General features: G+C 42.6%; 1 protein-coding gene across 3 annotated transcripts; it reads left to right on the forward strand.

Moving 5' to 3' along the window:
- Positions 1-457: 457 nt before the first annotated feature.
- si:ch211-105j21.9 (sialomucin core protein 24-like) lies at positions 458-21,235 on the forward strand. Of its 3 annotated transcripts, XM_055654809.1 has the most exons (5): positions 458-711; positions 5,472-5,605; positions 13,862-14,459; positions 18,523-18,690; positions 19,635-21,235. In XM_055654809.1, exons 3-5 carry the CDS (start codon positions 13,895-13,897, stop codon positions 19,847-19,849), a joined length of 948 nt encoding a protein of 315 aa, XP_055510784.1. In that variant the 5' UTR covers positions 458-711; positions 5,472-5,605; positions 13,862-13,894; the 3' UTR covers positions 19,850-21,235. The 3 variants fall into 3 exon arrangements, with proteins under 3 accessions (XP_055510784.1, XP_055510783.1, XP_055510785.1); XM_055654808.1 differs by lacking the exon at positions 5,472-5,605 and having other exon boundaries at positions 459-711; XM_055654810.1 differs by lacking the exons at positions 458-711; positions 5,472-5,605 and adding an exon at positions 7,486-7,627.
- Positions 21,236-21,898: the final 663 nt, after the last annotated feature.

A 21,898-nucleotide genomic window follows, 5' to 3' on the forward strand; every position in this document is an offset into this window, starting at 1 on the left:
TGCAAAACGTCACTTGTCCATTCCCTCCCCAGATGCTGCCTGATCCACTGAGTTCCTCCAGCACTCTGTGTTCTAAATACGATTTGGATTATTTTAACACACTGACAAGGCGAGTAAATAAATAACTGAGGTGAGGATTTTGGCAAGTTTCAGTGCCATTAAATTCTAAAAAAAATCATGTGCTTTCATGAGATTATATCATACTTCTCCCAGTATCAAATTTGCCATCCTGCAGCTAAATATTAATGTTGTAAATATTTGCTTTCTTTTTGAATGCATTTTTATCTCTGAAAGTAACCTTGTTTTCGGTCCAAATGAACTGAAAGCTGGCCATTCCATTGTAAAGGTGACTGATCTTTCAGCTGAAAGTTTCATTCCAGGTACGCCACTCCCTGGGCTTGTGGTGGTGAAACACGAATACCAGGGCCCACCTTCCTGATTACGTAGGACAAGTTCTGTACTGGCTGCTCCCTCCTGTGCTCTCTCCCTCTCTCTCTCTCTCTCTCTCTCTCTTATTCAGCCTCAGGGGAATGAGAACAATGAAAACCCCCGGAAATGACAGCAAGGCAGCACTTGTTATTTTCCAGTAGAGAGAGAGGGTGCTGGTTAATCGATAGGAACATCAACGTTGACAGACTTTAACACCTCGTTAAAATCACCAAAACTAGACGGCAGAGGATTGTTCGAAACTTTACTCGTGTTGCCATTAAGGTAAGTCCCATGTGGAATCTGTTTTCTCTTCCAATTCATGGGCAGTGTTTTGACCGAGGTGATTATAATAAGCAGCGACTGCCAGTTTGTCCTTCACTGGAGTGGCCACAAAGGCCAGACTCTTTCAGTACTAGATAAGAATAAGTGGCTTTCAAAATTAGAAGTTTAGTGGCTTGGGAAGTTCAGCCATTTGAATCTTTTTCTGGCTCAGTCACTACAGTTGCGAGATTTGGAAGGAACTGGGGGAGGGGATTGGCAAATGTTTCAAAGGGTGTGTTAATCAGGTTTATTGAAAGCTTTGAAGGCAAGTTCATAGAGTGGAAATGTTTGTAGTTTCTAAGGTTTCCCATCCATGTTGCTGGAATAATACTGGGTCAGTCTCACACTGAACGCTTGTCGCAGTTCCTTTCAGTATTCAGTATCACTACTCAGTTAATAATTTACAGGGAAGCAGATCACAGGAACTTGACTTTAGACTACAGATAGACCTATCATTAAATGGAAAGTTAATACCTAGTGAGAAATAATTGTGTGTGAAAGCTGTTCTAGTGGTTTGAAGTCTGGAAATGTAACCGTTCCCATACAACTTTAGTTGAACCTTTCTCTTTGGATTGTGTGAGTGGCGCAGCTGATAAAGCCGCTGCCTCAGAGCACCAGAGACTGAGTTCGACCCTGACCTCCGGTGCTGTCCTTGTGGAGTTTGCATATTTTCCCTGTGACAATGTGGATTCCCTCCAGGTGCTCCGGTTTCCCCTCGCATCCAACAATCGTGTGGTTTGCTGGGTTAATTAGCTGTTTGAAATGGTGCTTAATGTGTAGGTACAATGGTCACATGTACTAGGATACAGTGAAATTCATTTGTGTACAGTTCAGTACAAGTATCACTATACATAAGCACTTGGATACATCTTAGATACGCATTCTACATACAGTACAAGTGTATAGTAGTAGTATACAAAGTCGCCAGTTGTTGGCACAATTTTCAAGTCACTTTTGTTGTAGGTACAGGGTTCTTGACCTGACCTTGAAGGTCCATTGTCCTGGCAGCGTTGCAGGGTCGGCCTGGCCAAGAGTGGCTGTTGTTGTCCTCCACTGCTCCAAGCTGCTGTAGGTCATGCCTGGTCCACCATGCTTGGCCTCCTGCAGCAGCACCTGGTCTAGTCGAGCCTCCAGTGAATATGTGAGCAAGTTAATGGGATTGTGAGAGAAATGTTTTAAAAAATCATGTAAGGTTGGTGTGAATGGGTGTTTGATGAATGGCATGGACCCAGTGGGTCAAAGAGCTAGTTTCTCCATTGTATCTCACTGTTTTGTAAGCACATTGTACTTCAACCAGTGAACTCTAGATCAATTTACAACCATGTAATGAGTGCAGTTAAATGTTCATTCATTAAAACGTTTTTGTAAGAAGAATTTAAGCTCATTACTCGGTGTAATCTTTAGACCGCCCACTTATGCCCAGTTTGACTGATGGTCACACAGCAGCCTTGTGTTGACGTCTTGGTTTTGAGTACGTGTACATGGCAAGCAGCGTTCTTGAGAGCAGGTTGGACTTGTTCACTTGCACACACCCAGAGCAAGTAACAACAGATCAACAACTGTGAGCTGCTGGGATTCCAATGGGCGGTAGTACCCTCAAAATATTTTAAGCCCATTGATTTTCTATTCATTTGGGCAAGGCAGTGGATTAACTTTCCAAATTGTGTAAAGGTCATTGTACTCTGCAGGCTACAATACGGATTTGTTTTGAAGTGAGGATCTGTTCATGCTTTCACTGCTAAAACTTCTGCCAACTATTTGAAAATTCTGTTTCTGTACAAGATGTCACATACTTGGTTGCTTAAAAGAAAATTGTACTTTACACTTTACGCAAAATAATAACTGAATCAGAGTTATCACTTTAGCTAATAAACTCATGAAAGAGGGCAGTGTGTTTGCTTTGCTGCTGGTTTAGATTTGATTCTAAAAAAATGTATGTAAATAATGCAAGTCCTAATGTAGGAAAATAACCGCTGCGCCACCGTGCTGCCCTCGAATTGCACAGAGAGGATCTACAGATACTGGTTTACACTGAAGAAGACACAAAATGCTGGAGTAACTCTCGGTCTAAAGAAGGGTCTCGACCCAATACGTCACCTATTCCTATTCTCCAGAGATGATGCCTGACCCTGCTGAGTTACTCCAGTATTTTTTTTTGTATCTTCTGGATATAGAGGCTTGGCTCATCCCCTACCAACTTTATGATCTCTCACTGTGACTTTGAGCAATGTTGATGCAAAGTTCTGGAGTCGTACATCATGGAAACGGGTCCTTTCCCCAACTTGTCCATGCTGACCAAGATGCCCCATCCACATTTGTCCCACCTGTCCGTGTTTAGTCTATGTCACTCTAAACCTTTCACGTATCAATGTACCTACGTCAACTATCTCCTCTGGCAGTTCGTTCCATACACGCACTGCCCAGCTGAACGTGGCTGTATAGTTAAACTTTTTTTTTTAACTGAAGGATCAGTAAAAGCTCTGTGGGTTGGGAGGTAAGAATGCAGACTGGCTCCACCTTAGAACTATGAATCTCTGTCACCCCCAACCTCTGCCTCGTACATCCCACACCTCCTACATATACAGCACATCTTGTTCCATTGCTCTCACAAATTCGGGTTTTACTAACCTCTAGTGACAAAGATTAATGCAATCCACTATTCCTGGCCACATCTTGCTGATGTAAAAAAATAATTTTGTACTGTCCTCTTGCTGATCAGCTTCTAGCCTGCTGGTTCTAAGTGCAACTGGCGCCCAATTCAAGCAAAATAATTACCCACTGGAATTATGAACCCAAATTTTACTGCAACCCAAATATCTGAAGAAGGGTATAAGAAGGAACTGCTGATGATGGTTTAAACTAAAGATAGCCACAAAAAGCTGGAGTAACTCGATGGGACAGGCAGCACTCTGGAGAGAAGCTCCAGTCTCGACCTGCAACATCACCCATTCCTTCTCTCCAGAGATGCTGCCTGTCCTGCTGAGTTACTCCAGCATTTTAACATAGAAACATAGAAAATAGGTGCAGGAGTAGGCCATTCGGCCCTTCGAGCCTGCACCGCCATTCAATATGATCATGGCTGATCATCCAACTCGGTATCCTGTACCTGCCTTCTCTCCATACCCCCTGATCCCTTTAGTCACAAGGGCCACATCTAACTCCCTCTTAAATATAGCCAATGAACTGGCCTCAACTACCTTCTGTGGGAGAGAATTCCAGAGATTTACCACTCTCTGTGTGAAAAAAGTTTTCCTCATCTCGGTCCTAAAAGATTTCACCTTTATCCTTAAACTGTGACCCCTTGTTCTGGACTTCCCCAACATCGGGAACAATCTTCCTGCATCTAGCCTGTCCAACCCCTTAAGAATTTTGTACGTTTCTATAAGACCCCCCCCTCAATCTTCTAAATTCTAGCGACTACAAACCGAGTCTATCCAGTCTTTCTTCATATGAAAGTCCTGACATCCCAGGAATCAGTCTGGTGAACCTTCTCTGTACTCCCTCTATGGCAAGAATGTCTTTCCTCAGATTAGGAGACCAAAACTTTACGCAATACTCCAGGTGTGGTCTCACCAAGACCCTGTACAACTGCAGTAGAACCTCCCTGCTCCTATACTCAAATCCTTTTGCTATGAATGCTGACATACCATTCGCTTTCTTCACTGCCTGCTGCACCTGCATGCCTACTTTTAATGACTGGTGTACCATGACACCCAGGTCTCGTTGCATCTCCCCCTTTCCTAATCGGCCACCATTCAGATAATAATCTACTTTCCTGTTTTTGCCACCAAAGTGGATAACCTCACATTTATGTGTCTATCTTCCAAATGTCCCTGTGTTTTGAGATTTTCAAGGTAGCTTTCACGATTATCTCTGCAAGGTATTGGTTAAAAGTTCTGTCTGGGTGAACTGTTCTGGTTTTAAATACAGTGCACATTGTAAGACACGAGTCATTGCAAATAAAACGCACAAAACATGTGATAACATAAAGGACAGGAGTGACGAATTTCACATGCACTCCACTTGGAACATACATAGAAAAACAAAATCAGGGAATCATTCCAACTTCAGTTCCATGGCAACAGTTGTTTGGCAACTGGGATTTAGGCCAACAAAGTAGTTAAGGTGTTAATTATTAATTCTGAGGATCCACATAAAGTTAGACAATGGAATACTGCTTACAGGAGAACACGACATCCGTTAAATATTTGGTCACTTCTATGGGAAATAATATCACATTAATAATTAACACGCAATTCAATATCATGCGTGCAAAAGCAAGTCCTACAATATTCAGGGGGAAAAAAGGACTGCCGATGCTGGTTTGTAACAAAGTTCTGGAGTAACTCGGGCAGCGGCTCTGGAGAAAACTAATGCGTGACATTTCGTGTCGGGACCCTACTTCAGACCAAAGATCCTATAGCAGAGCGATGGATCTTTGCTTCAGACTGAAAGTTGGAGGGGAGGGGTGGTGGAACAACTGGTGGGAAGAAAAGACCGGGACAAATCAGGGCTGACAACAAATTGCCTCGGGGAGGGTGGTTCAATGGTAGGCCAGTTGTTAGCTAGGGGAAGTATGATCTCAAGCGTAGTACATTATTGTGAACTTTACAAACTGGTTATATGACCGGGGCGGGGGGGAGAGGGCTTACAATCCGGCGATATGAATGTACAAACTTTAATACCACCCCCTCCATGCCCCCTCGCCCCCTGTCTTACAGTCTGAAGACGTGTCCTGATGGGTGGCATGATGGCACAATGGTGGAGTTGCTGCCTTACAGCGCCAGAGTCCCGGGTTCAATCCTGCCTACGGGTGCTGTCTGTTCAGAGTTTGTGACCTGCGTTGGTTTTCCCGGTATTATTTACAGATAATTCTGTGTTTTTTAACCGATTTACAGATTTTCCCGTATTATTTACAGATTTAAAATTACTTAAACCCCGTATTATTTACAGATTCCAGATTTAAAATGATTCACTTTTAAATCTGTTGGCTACAATAAAGGCCATTTTTGTTTTTCTGAGATTTCACTTTGACTTTTATAAAGGGCGTTCATCATTGGTGCTGGTGCATCATAGGGGCAGAGGCCCAAGTTTGATCTTGACTCTAGATTCTGTCTGTGCATCTTTGATATTTTATTACTCCAGGTGCTCAGGTTTCATAAATTCATAAGTCGCAGAAGCAGAATTAGGCCATTCGGCCCATTGAGTCCAGTCTGCCATTCACCATAACCCCTGACACCCGTACTAATCAAACATCTCACAGGGTTAAAGAGGGAACTGCAGATGCTGGAGAATCGAAGGTTACACAGAAAAGCTGGAGAAACTCAGCGGGTGCAGCAGCATCTATGGAGCGAAGGAAATAGGCAACGTTTCGGGCCGAAACCCTTCTTCAGATGTGCTCGTAGGTTAATTGGATACCACAGTCTATCACCTCGGGGTGAATTACCGGCAGAAAGTTGGTGGATATCCACGAGGGTCAGAACAGTTGCGGGGGTTGGAGGTCTTCTCCAAGTGTTCAACGTCAGACTTGTGTAAAGGCCGTACAGACAGGAGCGAGCGTTTGGGAGACCGGTGTGGTGGAGTATTCGGCTGCTGTGGGGATGTAGCAATATTCTGCCAGGTGGGAACTCTGTTTGTGGCAATATCTGAGGGGTTGAGTTAAACACCTAGGTTGAACTACACATTATACTTGTTGGCCTGTGCCTTTATCTAAACATGTCACAAGGCAGCCCCATCTCCAACCTGCGAGCTGTTCGCGCTGTGAACGGAGCTCAGGAAGGAAGTTCTATAAGTGGGGGAAGGACCAGTAGAGCGCAATAAGGAGACTGGGAATGGTCTGACGGGATTGCTCCCCGGGGGGAGCTACTAAAGGCCAAACATCCTCCTTCTGTGTACTCCGAGGGCAAGATCCGATTGACAAAGAAACTTGGGCATTTTGCTGCTGAAAATATTTTCAGCAAAGATGAATATTTTACCAATTTCACCATAAATGAGCGTCCGGCGCCTAATCATCTTGCCTGCTCTCTGGAACTCGCTGAATCCAGGCGACCCACCAACTCGCACACATTCCACCCATCATGGTTTGCCCAATTGTTCGGTCAGATGTGTTTGGTTTTAAAAGGGTTCAGTTTAGTGCAGAGGTTGAGCACGGACCATGCAAGTGACATTTAGAAAGTTATTAAATCACTGAAAGGCAGGTTTGACCGCGGCAGCTCCGAGATTGAACCGCAAAGTTCAAAGGATAACTTCCCAGCTGAATCATAGAACAGTTACACAGCACAGGAAGAGGCCCTTCAGCCCAACTTGCCCAGTGTAGCCCACTAGCCTGATCAACTCCCAGTTCCAATCTCCTCCTCCTCCTCCCCTGTGCCTATCTTTAAGGAAAACTTTCCTCCACTCACTTTCTGTGCCTCTGTCGTCAAAGTTCAGACCTGTGTGTGGGTAGTTGTCACAGCAATGAATTGCACTATTTTCACAGTTACAGAGTCAGGGCGTCAGAAGTAAGGCTTCACTCCTGCTGATTCCATCCACTGTAGAAGGGTCACGACAGAAACGTCATCTATTCCATTTTTTTTCAGAGATGCTGCCTGAGCCTCCCTTACTCCAGCTTTTTTTTTGTGTGTCTGTCTTCGGTTTAAACTAGTATCTGCAGTTCCTCCCCTACACACGCTGTAGTTAACGTGTCTGTTTAACAGCAATGTGGCCTGACCCCAAGTTTGAACCCTCTGGGCAGTGAGGGGAGACTCCTCCCTCTGGTTTGCAGCTTGTCCCAACCCAGCTTGTCCCAACACTTCCAACAACTGATCAAATCCTGCGGGAGGTGAAACTGACCGCGGCGGCGGACGGGGCAGCTCCGAGATTTCTATCCCGAGTGAAGGTAAACTTGCTTTGAACTGCCGCTGCCTGACCGGCTGAGTTACTCGAGCAGTTAGTGTTTCAGTTAGAGGCAGCGCCTGGGTGGCCGCAATGAATGAAGCGTGTTTGGGAAGTAAAATGGAGGATTTCAAACAATGTTTAAAGCAAATACAATCCAATAGACAACTCGAAAGTACTGTCTAAGTTGGGCAATGACTGTCTCGCCACTGCTCACTGCCCCAAAGGAGAGGGCTAGCAGATTATCTTCTGAACGGAACTGCATTCAACTCAGTCTCAAGACACGAAACGTCGGCCCTATCTATCCACTCCCTCCACAGACTCTGCTCGACCCGCTGTTCCTCCAGCACTCGGTGTTTTGCTCAACAATCCAGCCTTGTGTCTGTATTCAACTCCAGTGGCTGAGACATAAAGCGGCTCCACGTCTGTCCGCGTCACCTTGCGCTGTCTCCGCGACTCCCATCCACCCGGGCAGAGAGATGTTGGAAAGCCCATGCAAGTGGCGAGCATCTCGCCCCGACTACATGACTGGCTGAGGCTGAGCGAGGAACTTGGTCACGGGTTAGTAAACGGCTGCAGAACCCAAGTGACAGCTAGTGGGAGCGGAGTTTGCCAGCCGGGGACTTCGCCCTACTGTTGGAAGTGGCTTCCCAGCCCATGTTGAACATTATTTTATTTTAGGGGAGATTTTTTTCCCCTCTCCTTCAACACAAACAAGACAAGGTGAGCTCTTCCGAAGTTTAGGCAGACACCCAACGGATGAAACAATTGATTAGTACCAAAGATCCTATAGCTCTGCTTATGTCGACAGTACTGTACTGTCGACATAAGCATAATAATAAGACAATTGTCATTATTTTTGGAGATACAGCAATGAAACAGGACCTTGAGTCCACCATCCACGCCGACCATTGATCTCCAGTCCACTCTAGTGTTCCCACTACACACTGGGGACAATTTACAGAAGCCAATTAACCTACAGACACACACGCCTTTGGGATGTGGGAAGGAAAATGGAGTACCTAGAGGATACCCACGCGGTCACAGGGAGAACATGCAAACTCCACACAGACAGCACCCGAGATCAGGATCAAACCTGGGTCTCTGGCGGTGTGAGTTGCGCTGAACTTGCTGAATGTTTAGAAAGTGAGTGGTCACCACAGGCCAGGATTCGCTACAGAATCAAGGCCAAAAGACTTGCTACATCATCTAACTAACCCCATAAAAGTTACCAAACTAATGACCTCTGCTCTCTCAGCCGCTTCCCAAGGCGGCATGAGGTGTATATGGAATCGATGAGGGGAGGCTGGTTTGTGCGATGGACTGGGCTACATCCACAACTGCAATTTCTTGTGGTTTTGGGCAGAACTGTTGCCAAACCAAGCTGTGATGCATCCCGATAGTCCATCAGTCAATGAAAGTAAGCATGCAGGTACAGCAGGCAGTGAAGAAAGCAAATGGCATGCTGACCTTCATAACAAGAGGAGTTGAGTATAGGAGCAAAGAGGTCCTTTTGCAGTTGTACAGGGCCCTAGTGAGACCACACCTGGAGTATTGTTTGCTGTTTTGGTCCCCTAATTTGAGGTCCCCTAATTTGATTTCTTGCTATTGAGGGAGTGCAGCATAGGTTTACAAGGTTAATTCCCGGGATGGTAGGACTGTCATATGCTGAGAGAATAAAGCAGCTGGGCTTGTATACTCTGGAATTTAGAAGGATGAGAGGGCACCTTATTGAAACATATAAGGTTATTAAGGGTTTGGATACGCTAGAGGCAGGAAACATGTTCCTGGTGTCGGGAGAGTCCAAAACCAGGGCCACAGTTTAAGAATAAGCGGTAAGAATAAGGAGTAAGCCATTTAGAACATAGATGAGAAACACTTTTGCACACAGCGAATAGCATGCTGACCTTCATAACAAGAGAGTTGTGTGTCTGTGGAATCTGTGGAGGGTGGTTCTCTGGATACTTTCAAGAGCAAGCTCTTAAAGATAGCGGAGTCAAGGGATATGGGGAGAAGGCAGGAACGGGGTACTGATTGGGGATGATCAGCCATGATCAGATTGAATGGCGGTGCTGGCTCAAAGGGCCAAATGGCCTACTCCTGCACCTATTGTCTATTGATAGGATGTTTTCTATGGTGCATCTGTAGAAGCTGGTAAGAGGCGTTGGAGATATGCTAAACCTCCTCAATCTTCCAAGGGAAGTAGAAATGCTGGTGTTTGGCTGACACGTTTGATAAACTCGCTTAATTTACCACTTTGTGAAAAACAAGAATTGAGTTACTTTTGTTGCTAAAGGTGTGGTCTGGAGATGTATCCATCTCCCATGAGAAAGATGGAAGGAAATTGCATCCTAGTATTGCTCTCCAGCATTCTGGAGCTTCAGCCAGGGTGGTGCATGGTTACACGTAAAATACAGTGAATATTTCATATCAACAGACTCAACATACACTTTCCTAAACAAGGAGCAAATGAAATGCAGGCTCTTCATGGCTCAGATTGCATTTTGTTGCAAAAGCCAAAATGTCCGAACGTGCGAGGGTTTGATTGATGTTGTTGTTGGTGCTGTTTTGAAAGATATTTTCATATTAAGGTTGTTGATTAGTTTAGGCAGTTTCCTCCTCTTCCAGACAACAGTTGAAAAACATAATTTCTGTCAACCCAGCAGTGAGAATTGGTTTCACAAAATGCTGGAGATATGCTAAACTTATCAACAAAATGAACAAGAAGGGAAATTGCTTATTTATGGAAATGGAACAGTGAGTGAAATTGGCTCAAAACTTATCAAGGTAACACCACCGCCAGCCGATTTGCATTGGAACTGATTTGAAGCTTAGACTCGGAAAACCCGGTTCAAACTCCTCACTGACCTAATGGCTGTCTCGTTCAGTTTTCTGCAGGGACTTTGCAAATATAGTACTTTGTCTTAAAGTTTTACCACCTCCTGCATATCAATAATGTATATATTGAGCACAGAACTGGGGCAGCAGGACAGGAAAACAAACCAGAAATCCGTTTGACGTGGCATTGAGCAAAATAAGTTTGGGAGCCGTTTGACTATTACATTACCAATTTTTTTTAATGATCTTTCACACGGGTTGGATGTTGAGAATTTGGTAAACAGTGAAGTAGGGAAATGGATACTGCTTGGTAACAAAAATCATGCATGTAGAATTACCAAGAAAATAACAATTTTGCAATTAAATGAACTGCTAAAAACCACCACATTAAGCTACAACTTGGAAGGCAAAGTAAATAATTTATGTTAATTAACTTCAAGGTTATTAAGTAGGCTATAAAGCTAAAAGTTGAATAATAACATTGTGAAAGTGGGAAGGTAAGGTTGTAAAAAAGGTAAGGTTCAATTAGGGTAAACGATCAATGTTGAGCATATCTGAAAAGAGAAGATTTCTCAGAACATGTAGCAGCTGGAACACTTTGTCTATGATGCCAACACTCTGGAGTTTCCAGACGTTCCCTGCAGGGTGTGACTGGAACGTGGAGCTCAAGGTCAGGATCTCCAAACCTGGAGCAGCTTTAATCAATCCAAAGCATTAGCAAAGCTGAGGGTTTCCTGAGTCCACTGCTCACTGAGACGAACAACTCGTAACCAGAGGAATTTGTGGATAGCGAGTAGTTGATCATCTAGAAGGACAGGAAGAGATGGAAAGTCCTGAGCGACAGCGTGGAGATACCCCAGAGGACTGCAATCTGGGATGAAGGTCTGCATGGGTCGTGGGGAGGTGGACACCAGAGAAGGGCAGAAGTACAATGGTCAGAGGTAATTCCAGAAATAGGGAGATGGACAGGCATTGCTATAATGAATTCCATGTGGTGCAGTCTCCCTGCTGCAAGGGTAAAATAGATCACACAGAGTGCAGATCATTTTGGGTGAGCCATTGGACATGATTCATGTCTGAACAAATGAAATAGGAAAGTGAGTACTGATGTCTTATTCAGACTTTTGGGAGCCAGGAGGGATGTTCAAAAAGTAAACCTATTAAGGTAGCAATCTTTGGATTACTGCCATGGAGTCAAGGGATATGGGGAGAAGGCAGGCACGGGTTATTAATAGGGGACAATCAGCCATGATCACAATGAATGGTGGTGCTGGCTCGAAGGGCAGAATGGCCTCCATCTGCACCTATTTTCTAAGTTTCTATGTTTCTATTAAGTGTTACCGATAGCATGAAGCAGAGGATATGGGAAAATAATGTGTGGCTAAAGAAATGGCATTGCATGGAGAGCTTCTGATTCTTGGAATTGGGGGTGGTTTTGAGACAGAAGATAGGCAGTTTGCATCTCAACAGGACTGAGAGCAATGTCCTAGCTAGGTGATGCACTAGAATGCAGTTGGTAAATGTTTAAACCAAATTAGGAATGGGCAAAATGCAGTGAATAAGATTGGAGAGTTTTTAGCCCAAGTAGATTTGTGTGAATATGATGTAGAGACAATAATTAAAGAAACGAGGACAAAGTCCACTTGATTAGTTTGGTTGTTACCCAAAAGAAAGCAGATGCTATTGAAGTTATTCTATCGGCCTTCAAGTAACGAGAAATGAAGTACATCGATAAAGAAATTGCAACAACTGTGGAATGGTGATAATGGAGGGATACTAATCACCTCAATGATGATTGGGGATAACGTTAGATTAAAGGAACAAAACATGGACAAAATTCTGAAATGTGTTGAGGAGAACTTCCTTAATCAGTTGGTTTACACCCAATGATGAAGTCATTACTGGGTCTAGTTTCTGGGGAATACGATGGGGCTGATGTTAGGTGACTAACTTGTGAGGAACAGTGATCATTGTATCGTGGCCACTAGGTTGGCAATGGAGATGAGCACTGCACAACCAAATGTTGAGCATTTTAATTAGAGGAGAAAGGTTCTGGCTAGGGTACATGGACTTGAGATGAGTGGTAGACCTGCAACGGAATAATGGAAAAGCTTTAAAGAGTTGCTGTAGATAGAGAGTGGGTGCATTCCCTAAGGTCATAAGTGATAGGAGTAGAAATAGGCCCTTTGGCCCATCAAGTCTATTCTGCCATTCAATCATGGCTGATCTATCTATTCCTCCTAACCCCATTCTCCTGCCTTCTCCCCATAACCTCTGACACCTTTACTAATCAAGAATCTATCTATCCATACCTCCCTCCCTCCCTCCCTCCCTCCCTCCCTTAAAAAATATCCACTGACTTGGCCTCCACAGCCTTCTGTGGCAAGGAATTCCACAGATTCACCAACCTCTGACTAAATACGTTTCTCCTTGTCTCCTTCCTAAAAGAACATCCTTTAATTCTGAGGCTATGACCTCTGGTCCTAGACTCTCCAACTAGTGAAAACATCCTCTCCACATCCACTCTATCCAAGCCTTTCACTATTCTGTATGTTTAAATGAGGACCCCCTCATTCTTCTAAACGCCAGCGAATAAAGGCCCAGTGCTGACAAACTGCCATCATAGGCAAATAAAGGAAGGAACAACATGGCAATGGAAGCAGAGAATAAGCAGAAACAAAAATGATGAATGTAAGATGCATGCCAAGTCGATAAAAAAAAGACTAGATGTAAGAAAGTAAGATGGTAGATAGAAAAAAAGTAAGATAGGCAAATAAGGAATATGAGAATGGAATGATAGATTATATAAAAGGGAATCCAAAAAGCCTTCTGAAGAATAGAATAGAATAGTTTCTTTATTGTCATTATAACATGAACCATGTACAACAAAATTTAAAAATGTCAGCCAGTCAGTGCACCATTCAAACATTTCTAAAAGCTAACAATCCATACAAGGTAAAATATTAAAAAAGATAAACAACTAAAATAAATATCATGAAAATAGCACGCATAAACACCCAACCCTACATCCTTCTGTTGATATCACAGTGTACCACAGTCCCTTAGTATGTGTCGCCCCTGCGTTCCTTGGCCGCTACATTTAGTGCCTTTATAGCAGTGGGGTAAAAACTGTTTTTAAGTCTGTTTGTCCTTGTAGATCTGTACCTCTTTGCAATCTTTCACCTAACTAATAATGCCAGGATCCAGCAACCTGCATTTTAGTAAAGACAGTCACAAAGTAGGCTCAGCAACATCTGCCATCTTCCGGCATTAGAGCATCTTCCCTTATTGCCTCAATTCTCTCCTCGATTTGTCTTTGATATTTGTATATTTGTGGGGAACAAATGCATGTTTCATTTTGCAGTCATGTGTAAGATTATTAATTCTTTGTGTTTTACAGGAATAAACAAAGAAAGTTGCAAATTGCCATCCAATGAGCACAAAAAGCAGTGAAAAGAACATGCAGCTCAGAAACATGCCAGTTGCATTTTACATTCTGTTCATTCTATTCAATGTCCTCTTGGGCACTAATGTAAATGCATCAATGGTCCCTGCCACTGCTAATTCCGGTGGCAAAGTCAGCAATTCATCTGAAGCTACTATCAATAATACTTCCCTTGGAAAAGGATCCAACCAGTCAGAAGTGACGTTGGTCCCGACATCCAAGCAAAACGCAAGTAACATCACGACCACTGTGGCCTCTGGGAGTACAGTTGCCATGTCAACCTCTGGGCCTAATGGTTCTCAGGTTTCTGTGACACCAATGGCTTCAGTTCAAACAACAATGCTGTCCAATGTTTCAAGCCACAGCACACCTGAGTTATCAGCAACGCCAACGCTTAGTTCAACAGCTACAGACAGCAACGTCACAACATCAACGCCTGTACCAAGGTCCACACAGACTGAATCCATGGTAACAAGCAGGAAGTCGAGCACCACTGATGTCACACAGCTGACCACAGATTCATTGTATTCAGTCACAACCACCTCAGTCTCGGGTAAGGTCTCACCTCTGACAGAAGCAAAATAAAATCAATGTATTCAAAATACCAATTTGTCACATTTCAGCACTTTTGATCATGTTTGTTAAAAGCATGAATCCATTTAAGATAAACTGTGTAAGGGCATCCCTAATCTAATCCATGGAAACAGGTAATTCAAGCATTTTATATCATCTGTGATCTCTCTTCTTGTGGTTTACTTTATCAAACATATTTGAAGTTGGTGCCATATCACGCAGTAATTGATTTTACTGCTAAGGTTAATAACCAAATAAGTCGCATAACCTAAATTCAACAGATTGGGTGTCCATTAGGCCTTCGACTCCTTTATCCCGACAGACAGTGGGGATATGTTTTTCTGAAAGTAGACACAAAAGGCTGGAGTAACTCAGAGGGATAGGCAGCATCTCTGGAGGGAAGGAATGGATGACATTTCGGGTCAAGACCCCTCTTCAGACTGATCTTCAGAAATACCATTTCACAAAAAATAGTTGTGCTTTGTGTTTGAAAATTTGTCACCCCACCACTGATGACTGAGCAGCCCATTATCAAATACCTTGGTTACATTTATTACTCGGGTGACATCCTCCGAATAACTTTTTTTGGCAGTGATACTGTGAGTAGAGATGATTGGGGGACAGGAAGTCTGGTTATGCAGGTCTTGCTTTTGACTCATTTTAGTATTGGAGACTGTTCCAACATCAATTTCAAGGTGCTATGAAGGATGTGATCCTGATCTAAGTGAGTTTCTGCTGATTGTGCAGTGAATCAAAGTAATGCCTGGGTCTTGCTCTAAGCAGCTGAAATGGGGTGACTGATCCAGATACAGTAACGGGAAGAACGCAGATCTTTACTGACTTTCTTTCCCTCTCTCTCTTAGAACTTTCTTTCTTTCCCTCTCTCTTACCCTCTTTCTCATTATTTTCCCTGCCCCAGTCTTTTCCTCTCATCTTCATGTTTTTGCTCCCACATCTCATTTTTTTCACTCATTTGCTTTGTTACAATCCCGCAGAACTCTAGTCTTGAGGTAGGTTGTAATATGAAGCTAAATGCATATTTCCCTGTAATTTCCATTCCCTTTTCGGCTCTATAAATTGAAAGTTGTTTTGCCTTGACTAAATCCTGATAACAACCGTATCTGGAAACATTGACTCAGCACTTCCTGTCATTTTCTTGCCTTGTCCAAATGACATTTTCACACCAGGAACACAAGAAGAAATATTATCCACTTAAACTCCTCATGCAGTGTAAATTTGGAGCTCTGCAGGAAATACGTTGCAGTGGGGACAATCATATTTTAAAAACAGTGGAACAGTAGCTGGTCACTGGCTCTCTGGCTACCAGGATTGGACCCCTGCAGCATTTGCAAAGGTAATAAAATTCTGGACAAATTCTCCCCTACATTATGAATACTCTCCCTCATCACCCCAATTTTCAGCTGTCATCAGTGTGCACCTCTGCCGACCTTCGATTTTCCCCTCAATCAATCTCGTAGACATTCAATAATGTTGTTAATGCACACACACTCACACACTCACTCACACCAAAACCTGGGGGTCAATATCTCTGATCTCTCTCCACATCGCACTCCTCCCTTCAAAACAAGTTATTTTGGTGTCACAAATCTCAGCAACACAATGGCATAGCTGGTAGAGTTGTTGCCTCACAGTGCCAGAGACCTGGGTTTGATCCTGACCTCAGGAGCAGTCTGTGTAACGTTTGCACGTTTTCCCTGAGACTGCATTTGTTCCCAGTGGGGCTCCAGTTTCCTCCGATGTCCTAAAGATGTGCGGGCTTGCAGATTAATTGGCCTCTAAACAGCTACCAGTGCATAGGGAGTGGATAAGAAAGTGGGTTAACATAGCACTAGTCTGAATGGGAGATCAATGGTCAGCGTAGTCTCGGTGAGCCAAAGGACATGATTCCATGCTGTAAACTAAACTCACTCCCACCCATTCTTTCCCAATTGGAATCGTGCTAATTGTCATAACTTTCTAAGAATAAAGACTGCTAATTCTCTGATCCCCTGGGACCTGCAATCCAGGTCATTCGCTCTTTTACCTCCCAGGATGACAAGTTCTCCCAGCCTCCCATCAGCAGAGCTCTGGTCGTCCCGTCACATCAACATTGGGGTACTGGAATTTTTTGGCCTTCAATCGTAAACTCTGAAATATGATGTTTTCCAATTCCATTGCTGATTTCAATAGCAAAATATTCATTCATCAGTGAATTTGCTGCTGAGTCATGGCCTAGAGAAGGATCAGGTAACAATAGGTGGCGCAGCGGTAGAGTTGCTGCCTTACAGCGAATGCAGCCCCGGAGACCTGGGTTCAATCCTGTCAGTACGGAGTTTGTACGTTCTCCCCGTGACCTGCGTGGCTTTTCTCCGAGATCTTTGGTTTCCTCCCACACTCCAAAGACATACTGGTATGTAGGTTAATTGGCTCGGTAAATGTAAAAATTGTCCCTAGTGGGTATAGGATAGTGTTAATGTGCGGGGATTGCTGGTCGGCGCGGACCAGCTGGGCAAAAAGGGTCTGTTTCCGTGCTGTATCTCTAAAAAAAAAGACATACGATTTATTTTCACGAGAGAGATGTGTTATCATGGTGGATCTTTGGCCCACAGAGAATTATTTGGCTGTGTACAAATTACTTGGCTGCCTTCTGTGGCAGACAGGATTTGCAGCAAGTGTCTGTCTGTAGTATTGAAGGTGGAAAGAGTTTCAGACGTTCTAGTAATGGGAAATGAATAATTGCCTTTTAAATTGTTCATTTTATTATCTGTAAACTTGTCGGCTTAATCACTATTTAATAGTGTGGGTGCTTCTTTGACCTACATATTGAATATCAGAGTCATGCCTGTCGTTCTCATAGGGTTATATAGTATGGAAATGGTTTCTCCTGCTCAACTTGTCAATGCCAACCAAGGTGTCATCCTGAGCAAACCCCACTTGCCTGCATTTGACCCATATCCCTCAAAGCCTTTTCTATTCATTAACCTGCCCAAATTTTAAACGTAATTATACCTGGGTCTACAATTTACTCTGGCAGTTTATTGAATACGCACCGCCCTCTGTGTGGGGACAAAGTGCCTCTCAGGTCCCCTTATTACATTTTTCTCCACTCACCTTAAACCTTTGCCTTCTAGCTGTGACCACCCCTCATTATATAAACATTTACCATGTTGCCTCCGCAACCTCGTCCATTCCAAGGAAAACAGTCAGAGTCAATCCAGGCTCTACTTGTAATTCAAATCCTAGGCAAAATCCTAGATTCATTTCTGCACCCTCACTAACTTAACCACATCCTTCCTATAGTATGGTATACTAGAGTATGGTAACCAGAACAGCACACTCAGTAGCGGACTGGGTCTAAAAATATTGGTTGCCAGGAGACAAAGGGGGCCCACTTCATCAGGGGCCCACTTCATCAGGGGCCTACTTGATATAAGGAACTCGCAAGAGTTCCTAAGATTTCTGTACCCATAAACGTCACCATCCACGCATACAATTCTTCAATCTGACCACATTTTGCGGGATGTGCTATAAAGAGGATGGTCAGGATTGAAGGGCTGATGCAGCAGAACTCAAAGTACTGTGAGTGAGAGAGAACTCCATGTGAGTAAGCCAAACAAGATGTTGCAGATGCTGGAATCTGAAGCACAACCAAGCTGCAAAGGATCTTGGCAGGCCAGGCAGCATCTGTGGGGCAGAGGGATAGTTGATGTTTCAGGTTAAGACCCTGCATCAGGACTGAGAGTGGAAAGGGGGGGGGAGATGGCCAGTATGAAGAGGTGAGGGGAACGCATGAGGTGGGATCTGGCAGATGATGGGTGGATCCAGGTGAGGAGGGTTTGACGTGCAGGTGGAACCATTAACAGGCTGAAAGATGATGAGAGAAGCCAACAAAGGGCTGCAGATTATGGAATCTGATAAAGGGTGATGTGTGGATAATTTGCCAAAGCAATGCGTGATTTAATACATGTTATGCATTGGTAATGGAAAGAAATTGATTGATTTGCACAAAGAGAAAAATAATAAAATGGTATTTTTTTTTCCAGGTTCAGTTTTGCCTCTGAAAAAGGAAGAAGTAATTCTGACCATCTGTTTGAGCACTGTTCTTGGCCTGGTCATTCTAACTATTCTTGTGTATAATGTCAACAAGTGCAAACAAAGGAGGGCACAATATTTGCACCATCCTCTCTATGCCGACTCAAACGAAGAGCCAGGTGTGTACATTAACTGATTTGTCTAATTACGTAAATTAGAAGTAGATATGTACAGAGCAGTCCAAGCCATGAATTAAATGCAGAAAATGGTGGAAACACTCAGCAGCTTGAGCACCATCTGCGGAAAGCAAAACAGGTTACATTCCAGGCTCAAAATCCTTTGTTAGCCCTTTACCCCAAAATTCAACCCGTTACCCCAAAACTATGCAACACTTTTAATAAAGCTGCAATTACTGTCAGCTCACCAAAACATGACATCTTTATTTGACATGTTTGGTTACCCATTGTCCAGAATTCTCCAGCAGGAACTGGTGAGTAATCTGCAGGACTTTGCTGCAAACAAGCAAAAGGAATTAATTGAATACTTTATTGTCACATGTGACAAGTCACAGTGAAATTCTTTGCTTGCATGCCCAAGGTATGCAATAATCACCACATAAAGGGTGCTGACAAAGTTACCAAGTATCCCATGCCTGGTCCACCCTTGATCTCTTAGAACTTGGCAATGATGGCTCAGAGCAAGTACAGTTCAGCTTAGTCTTGGAAAAATTGAAGTCCTTTTGTACATTTAAGAATCCAGATTACACATTTGCAGATTCCTGAAGCACCAGCTGCCAGGGCTACCCAGTCACCAAATCTCGAAATTAAAGATTATTCTCTGAGTAAGGCAATAAACTACACTACAGAAAAAAATGACCTTTTATTTTAAAGACCTGTTTTGAACAGTTTCATTTTGTAAATAATAATAAAGTGGTTAAAGAACTTTGAGCTCTAAGGTTGGAGAACACATGAGAAATTTGTGTTACCAGAGTTGGCAACAAAGGGTCACAGATCTCTGTTGACCCTATTTGAGGAAGTTACTATTAATGTTGATTTCAGAAAGCTGGTATTTCTTGCATATAACACAGCTCCTGATGTGCCAATGTTCATTTTCTCTTGTGTAGGTTTTCCAAATGACACTTTGGTGATATCAGGAGGTCTTTATGATGAATCACGTGTTTATAATCCCAACATGACGGTTGAAGAAGATGATGAGCTTCACGTTGAATATCCTGCATTTACCTCCAAGTATAGCCAATTCAAACTGGAATTTTTACCAGAGGAAAGAGAGGTCACAAATCAAGGATCTTCATTTGCCACATTTCAACCGGAAACATAATCTCATAATAAACTTGTGTGCTAACTCTACTGTTTGTTTATTCTATACTTTACCAATTTCACCAATGAAATAAATGAACCAAAGGTGTCTTTTTATATTTTGTGTCCTTAATGAGTACTTCCAAACTCTTCATCCAGCTATCTCAACCTGAATATTTACACCTGTGTCACATGCCACAACACAATAGACACAAATGTGACTGAGAAACACGCATTCAGTTGGAAAAGTGGAAACTCTCCAGAAATTGTTTCTGAAAAGACTAAAGAACTTTCTTCCTCAAGCTGTGCTATTAACATAGTTAAATAAATTTTTTGGAGGAAATTTCGCTGTTTTTTGCTGAAGTGTTCTGTATGCTATTGTATGATATTGCAAAAAGTTCACACTAGAGTGCCATGGACGTGCCTGTTTTGTAAATAATTTAAAGTCTTGCATTCAGAAATATTAGTTTTCGATATGTATGTAAAAACATTAAGTTATAATCCTTGCAATTTTGTTGCCTTGTGATTGATCTTGCAATCCTTGACTTCCCTGGATTTTAAAGGGTAACGTGGCAAAGTCTCAACTTTCACTGCAAATTTCTTAATGAGTTTAATAATTATTCATTTCAAAGCATCAAAACATTTTTAGCTTGAATGACAGTAGGGAATTTGAATCACTATACAGTATTTCAAACCTATTTGCACCTTCAATAATCTTTACTGGAAATGTTGATTTACCTGAAAATAAGTCTAATCACTGAGGTTCATTTAGCCGTGCACTGGTCAGAAAACAGTCAGAATGAGAAATAACCACTTGGGAGCTTGAAACATATTTGGCAACATGTTCCCTGCACTAGCTAAAGCTTATCTCTAATGGCTTTGGGGCATGGCTTACCTTGGGAATATACGGCATTCGCACATGGTCTATTGCCATAATGGTGATTCATTTATCTTTTGAAGAGTAATTTACCTGAAAACAAGGATTAATTTATTCTGAAACTCTAAGCAGATTCACATTATGAATCTAAGTGCTCAAGTGTAGACTTTACATTGACATTAACAATATTAATCATGACAGATACCACTGGTGCAAGGTAATGTGGTTATTATATTGCTATTAAAAGAATGCCATAATTTGTAATTATATATTTCAACACAATGTTTAAATATGTCTGTGATCTGAAATCCTATTACAATCAATTTTAGAGTTATAGTTTTATTTTTATAACTAACTTTATGCCCAGACATGTTAGTAGGTTTCTCTTAAATGTTTGCTTAAGGTTAAATTTTCACCTAATCTCACCTTTACATATTAATAATTTTCTGTGATTTATCTTGAGCAATTGATATGTTTATCGCAATGTACTAAAATATCACCTAACATTGCACTGCAATAAACTTTTGCAAGCATCTCTGGGTGTTGACTATACTTGTATTGTTACAATTAATGAAGGGCATGTCACTGTTTAAAATAAAAGATGTTGGTTGCAGATTTCATCTGTGGAGCATCTGTTTACGTTCCAAACTGCTTCTAGTTTGGCATATGATGCACATTTTTTTGTTAATCAAGTCTGTTCCCATAATGGAAAGAGTATTAGATTTAGATGAGAATATAAGGCATGATTAGTAAGTTTGCCAATGACACTAAAGTGGGTGGTTTCATCGGTAGTGAAGATGCTCATCAAAAATTACAGCTGGGTCTTGATCAAGTGGGGGGTTTTGTATTTTGGAAAGTCAAACCAGGGCAATGTATGGGGTCAAGAAGGCTTTTGGGACAATGACCTTCATCAGTCAGGGTACTGAGTACAGAACTTGGGATGTTACGTTACAGCTACACAAGATGTTGGTGAGGCTGCATTTGGAGTATTGTTTTCAATTTTAGTTGCCCTGCTGGGGGGGGAGGGGAGATGTAGTTAAGCTGCAAAGAGTGTAGATAAGAATATTAATGGTGTTGTACGACTAGGACTAGAGGGTCTGAACTTTAGGGAGAGATTGAGCAAGCTAGGACTTTATTCCTTGGACCATGGGAGGCTGAGGACTGACCTTATAGAGGTGAATATAGTCATGAGGA

The sequence above is a fragment of the Leucoraja erinacea genome, chromosome 24 (assembly GCF_028641065.1).
Source record: "Leucoraja erinacea ecotype New England chromosome 24, Leri_hhj_1, whole genome shotgun sequence".
Lineage (NCBI taxonomy): Eukaryota > Metazoa > Chordata > Chondrichthyes > Rajiformes > Rajidae > Leucoraja > Leucoraja erinaceus.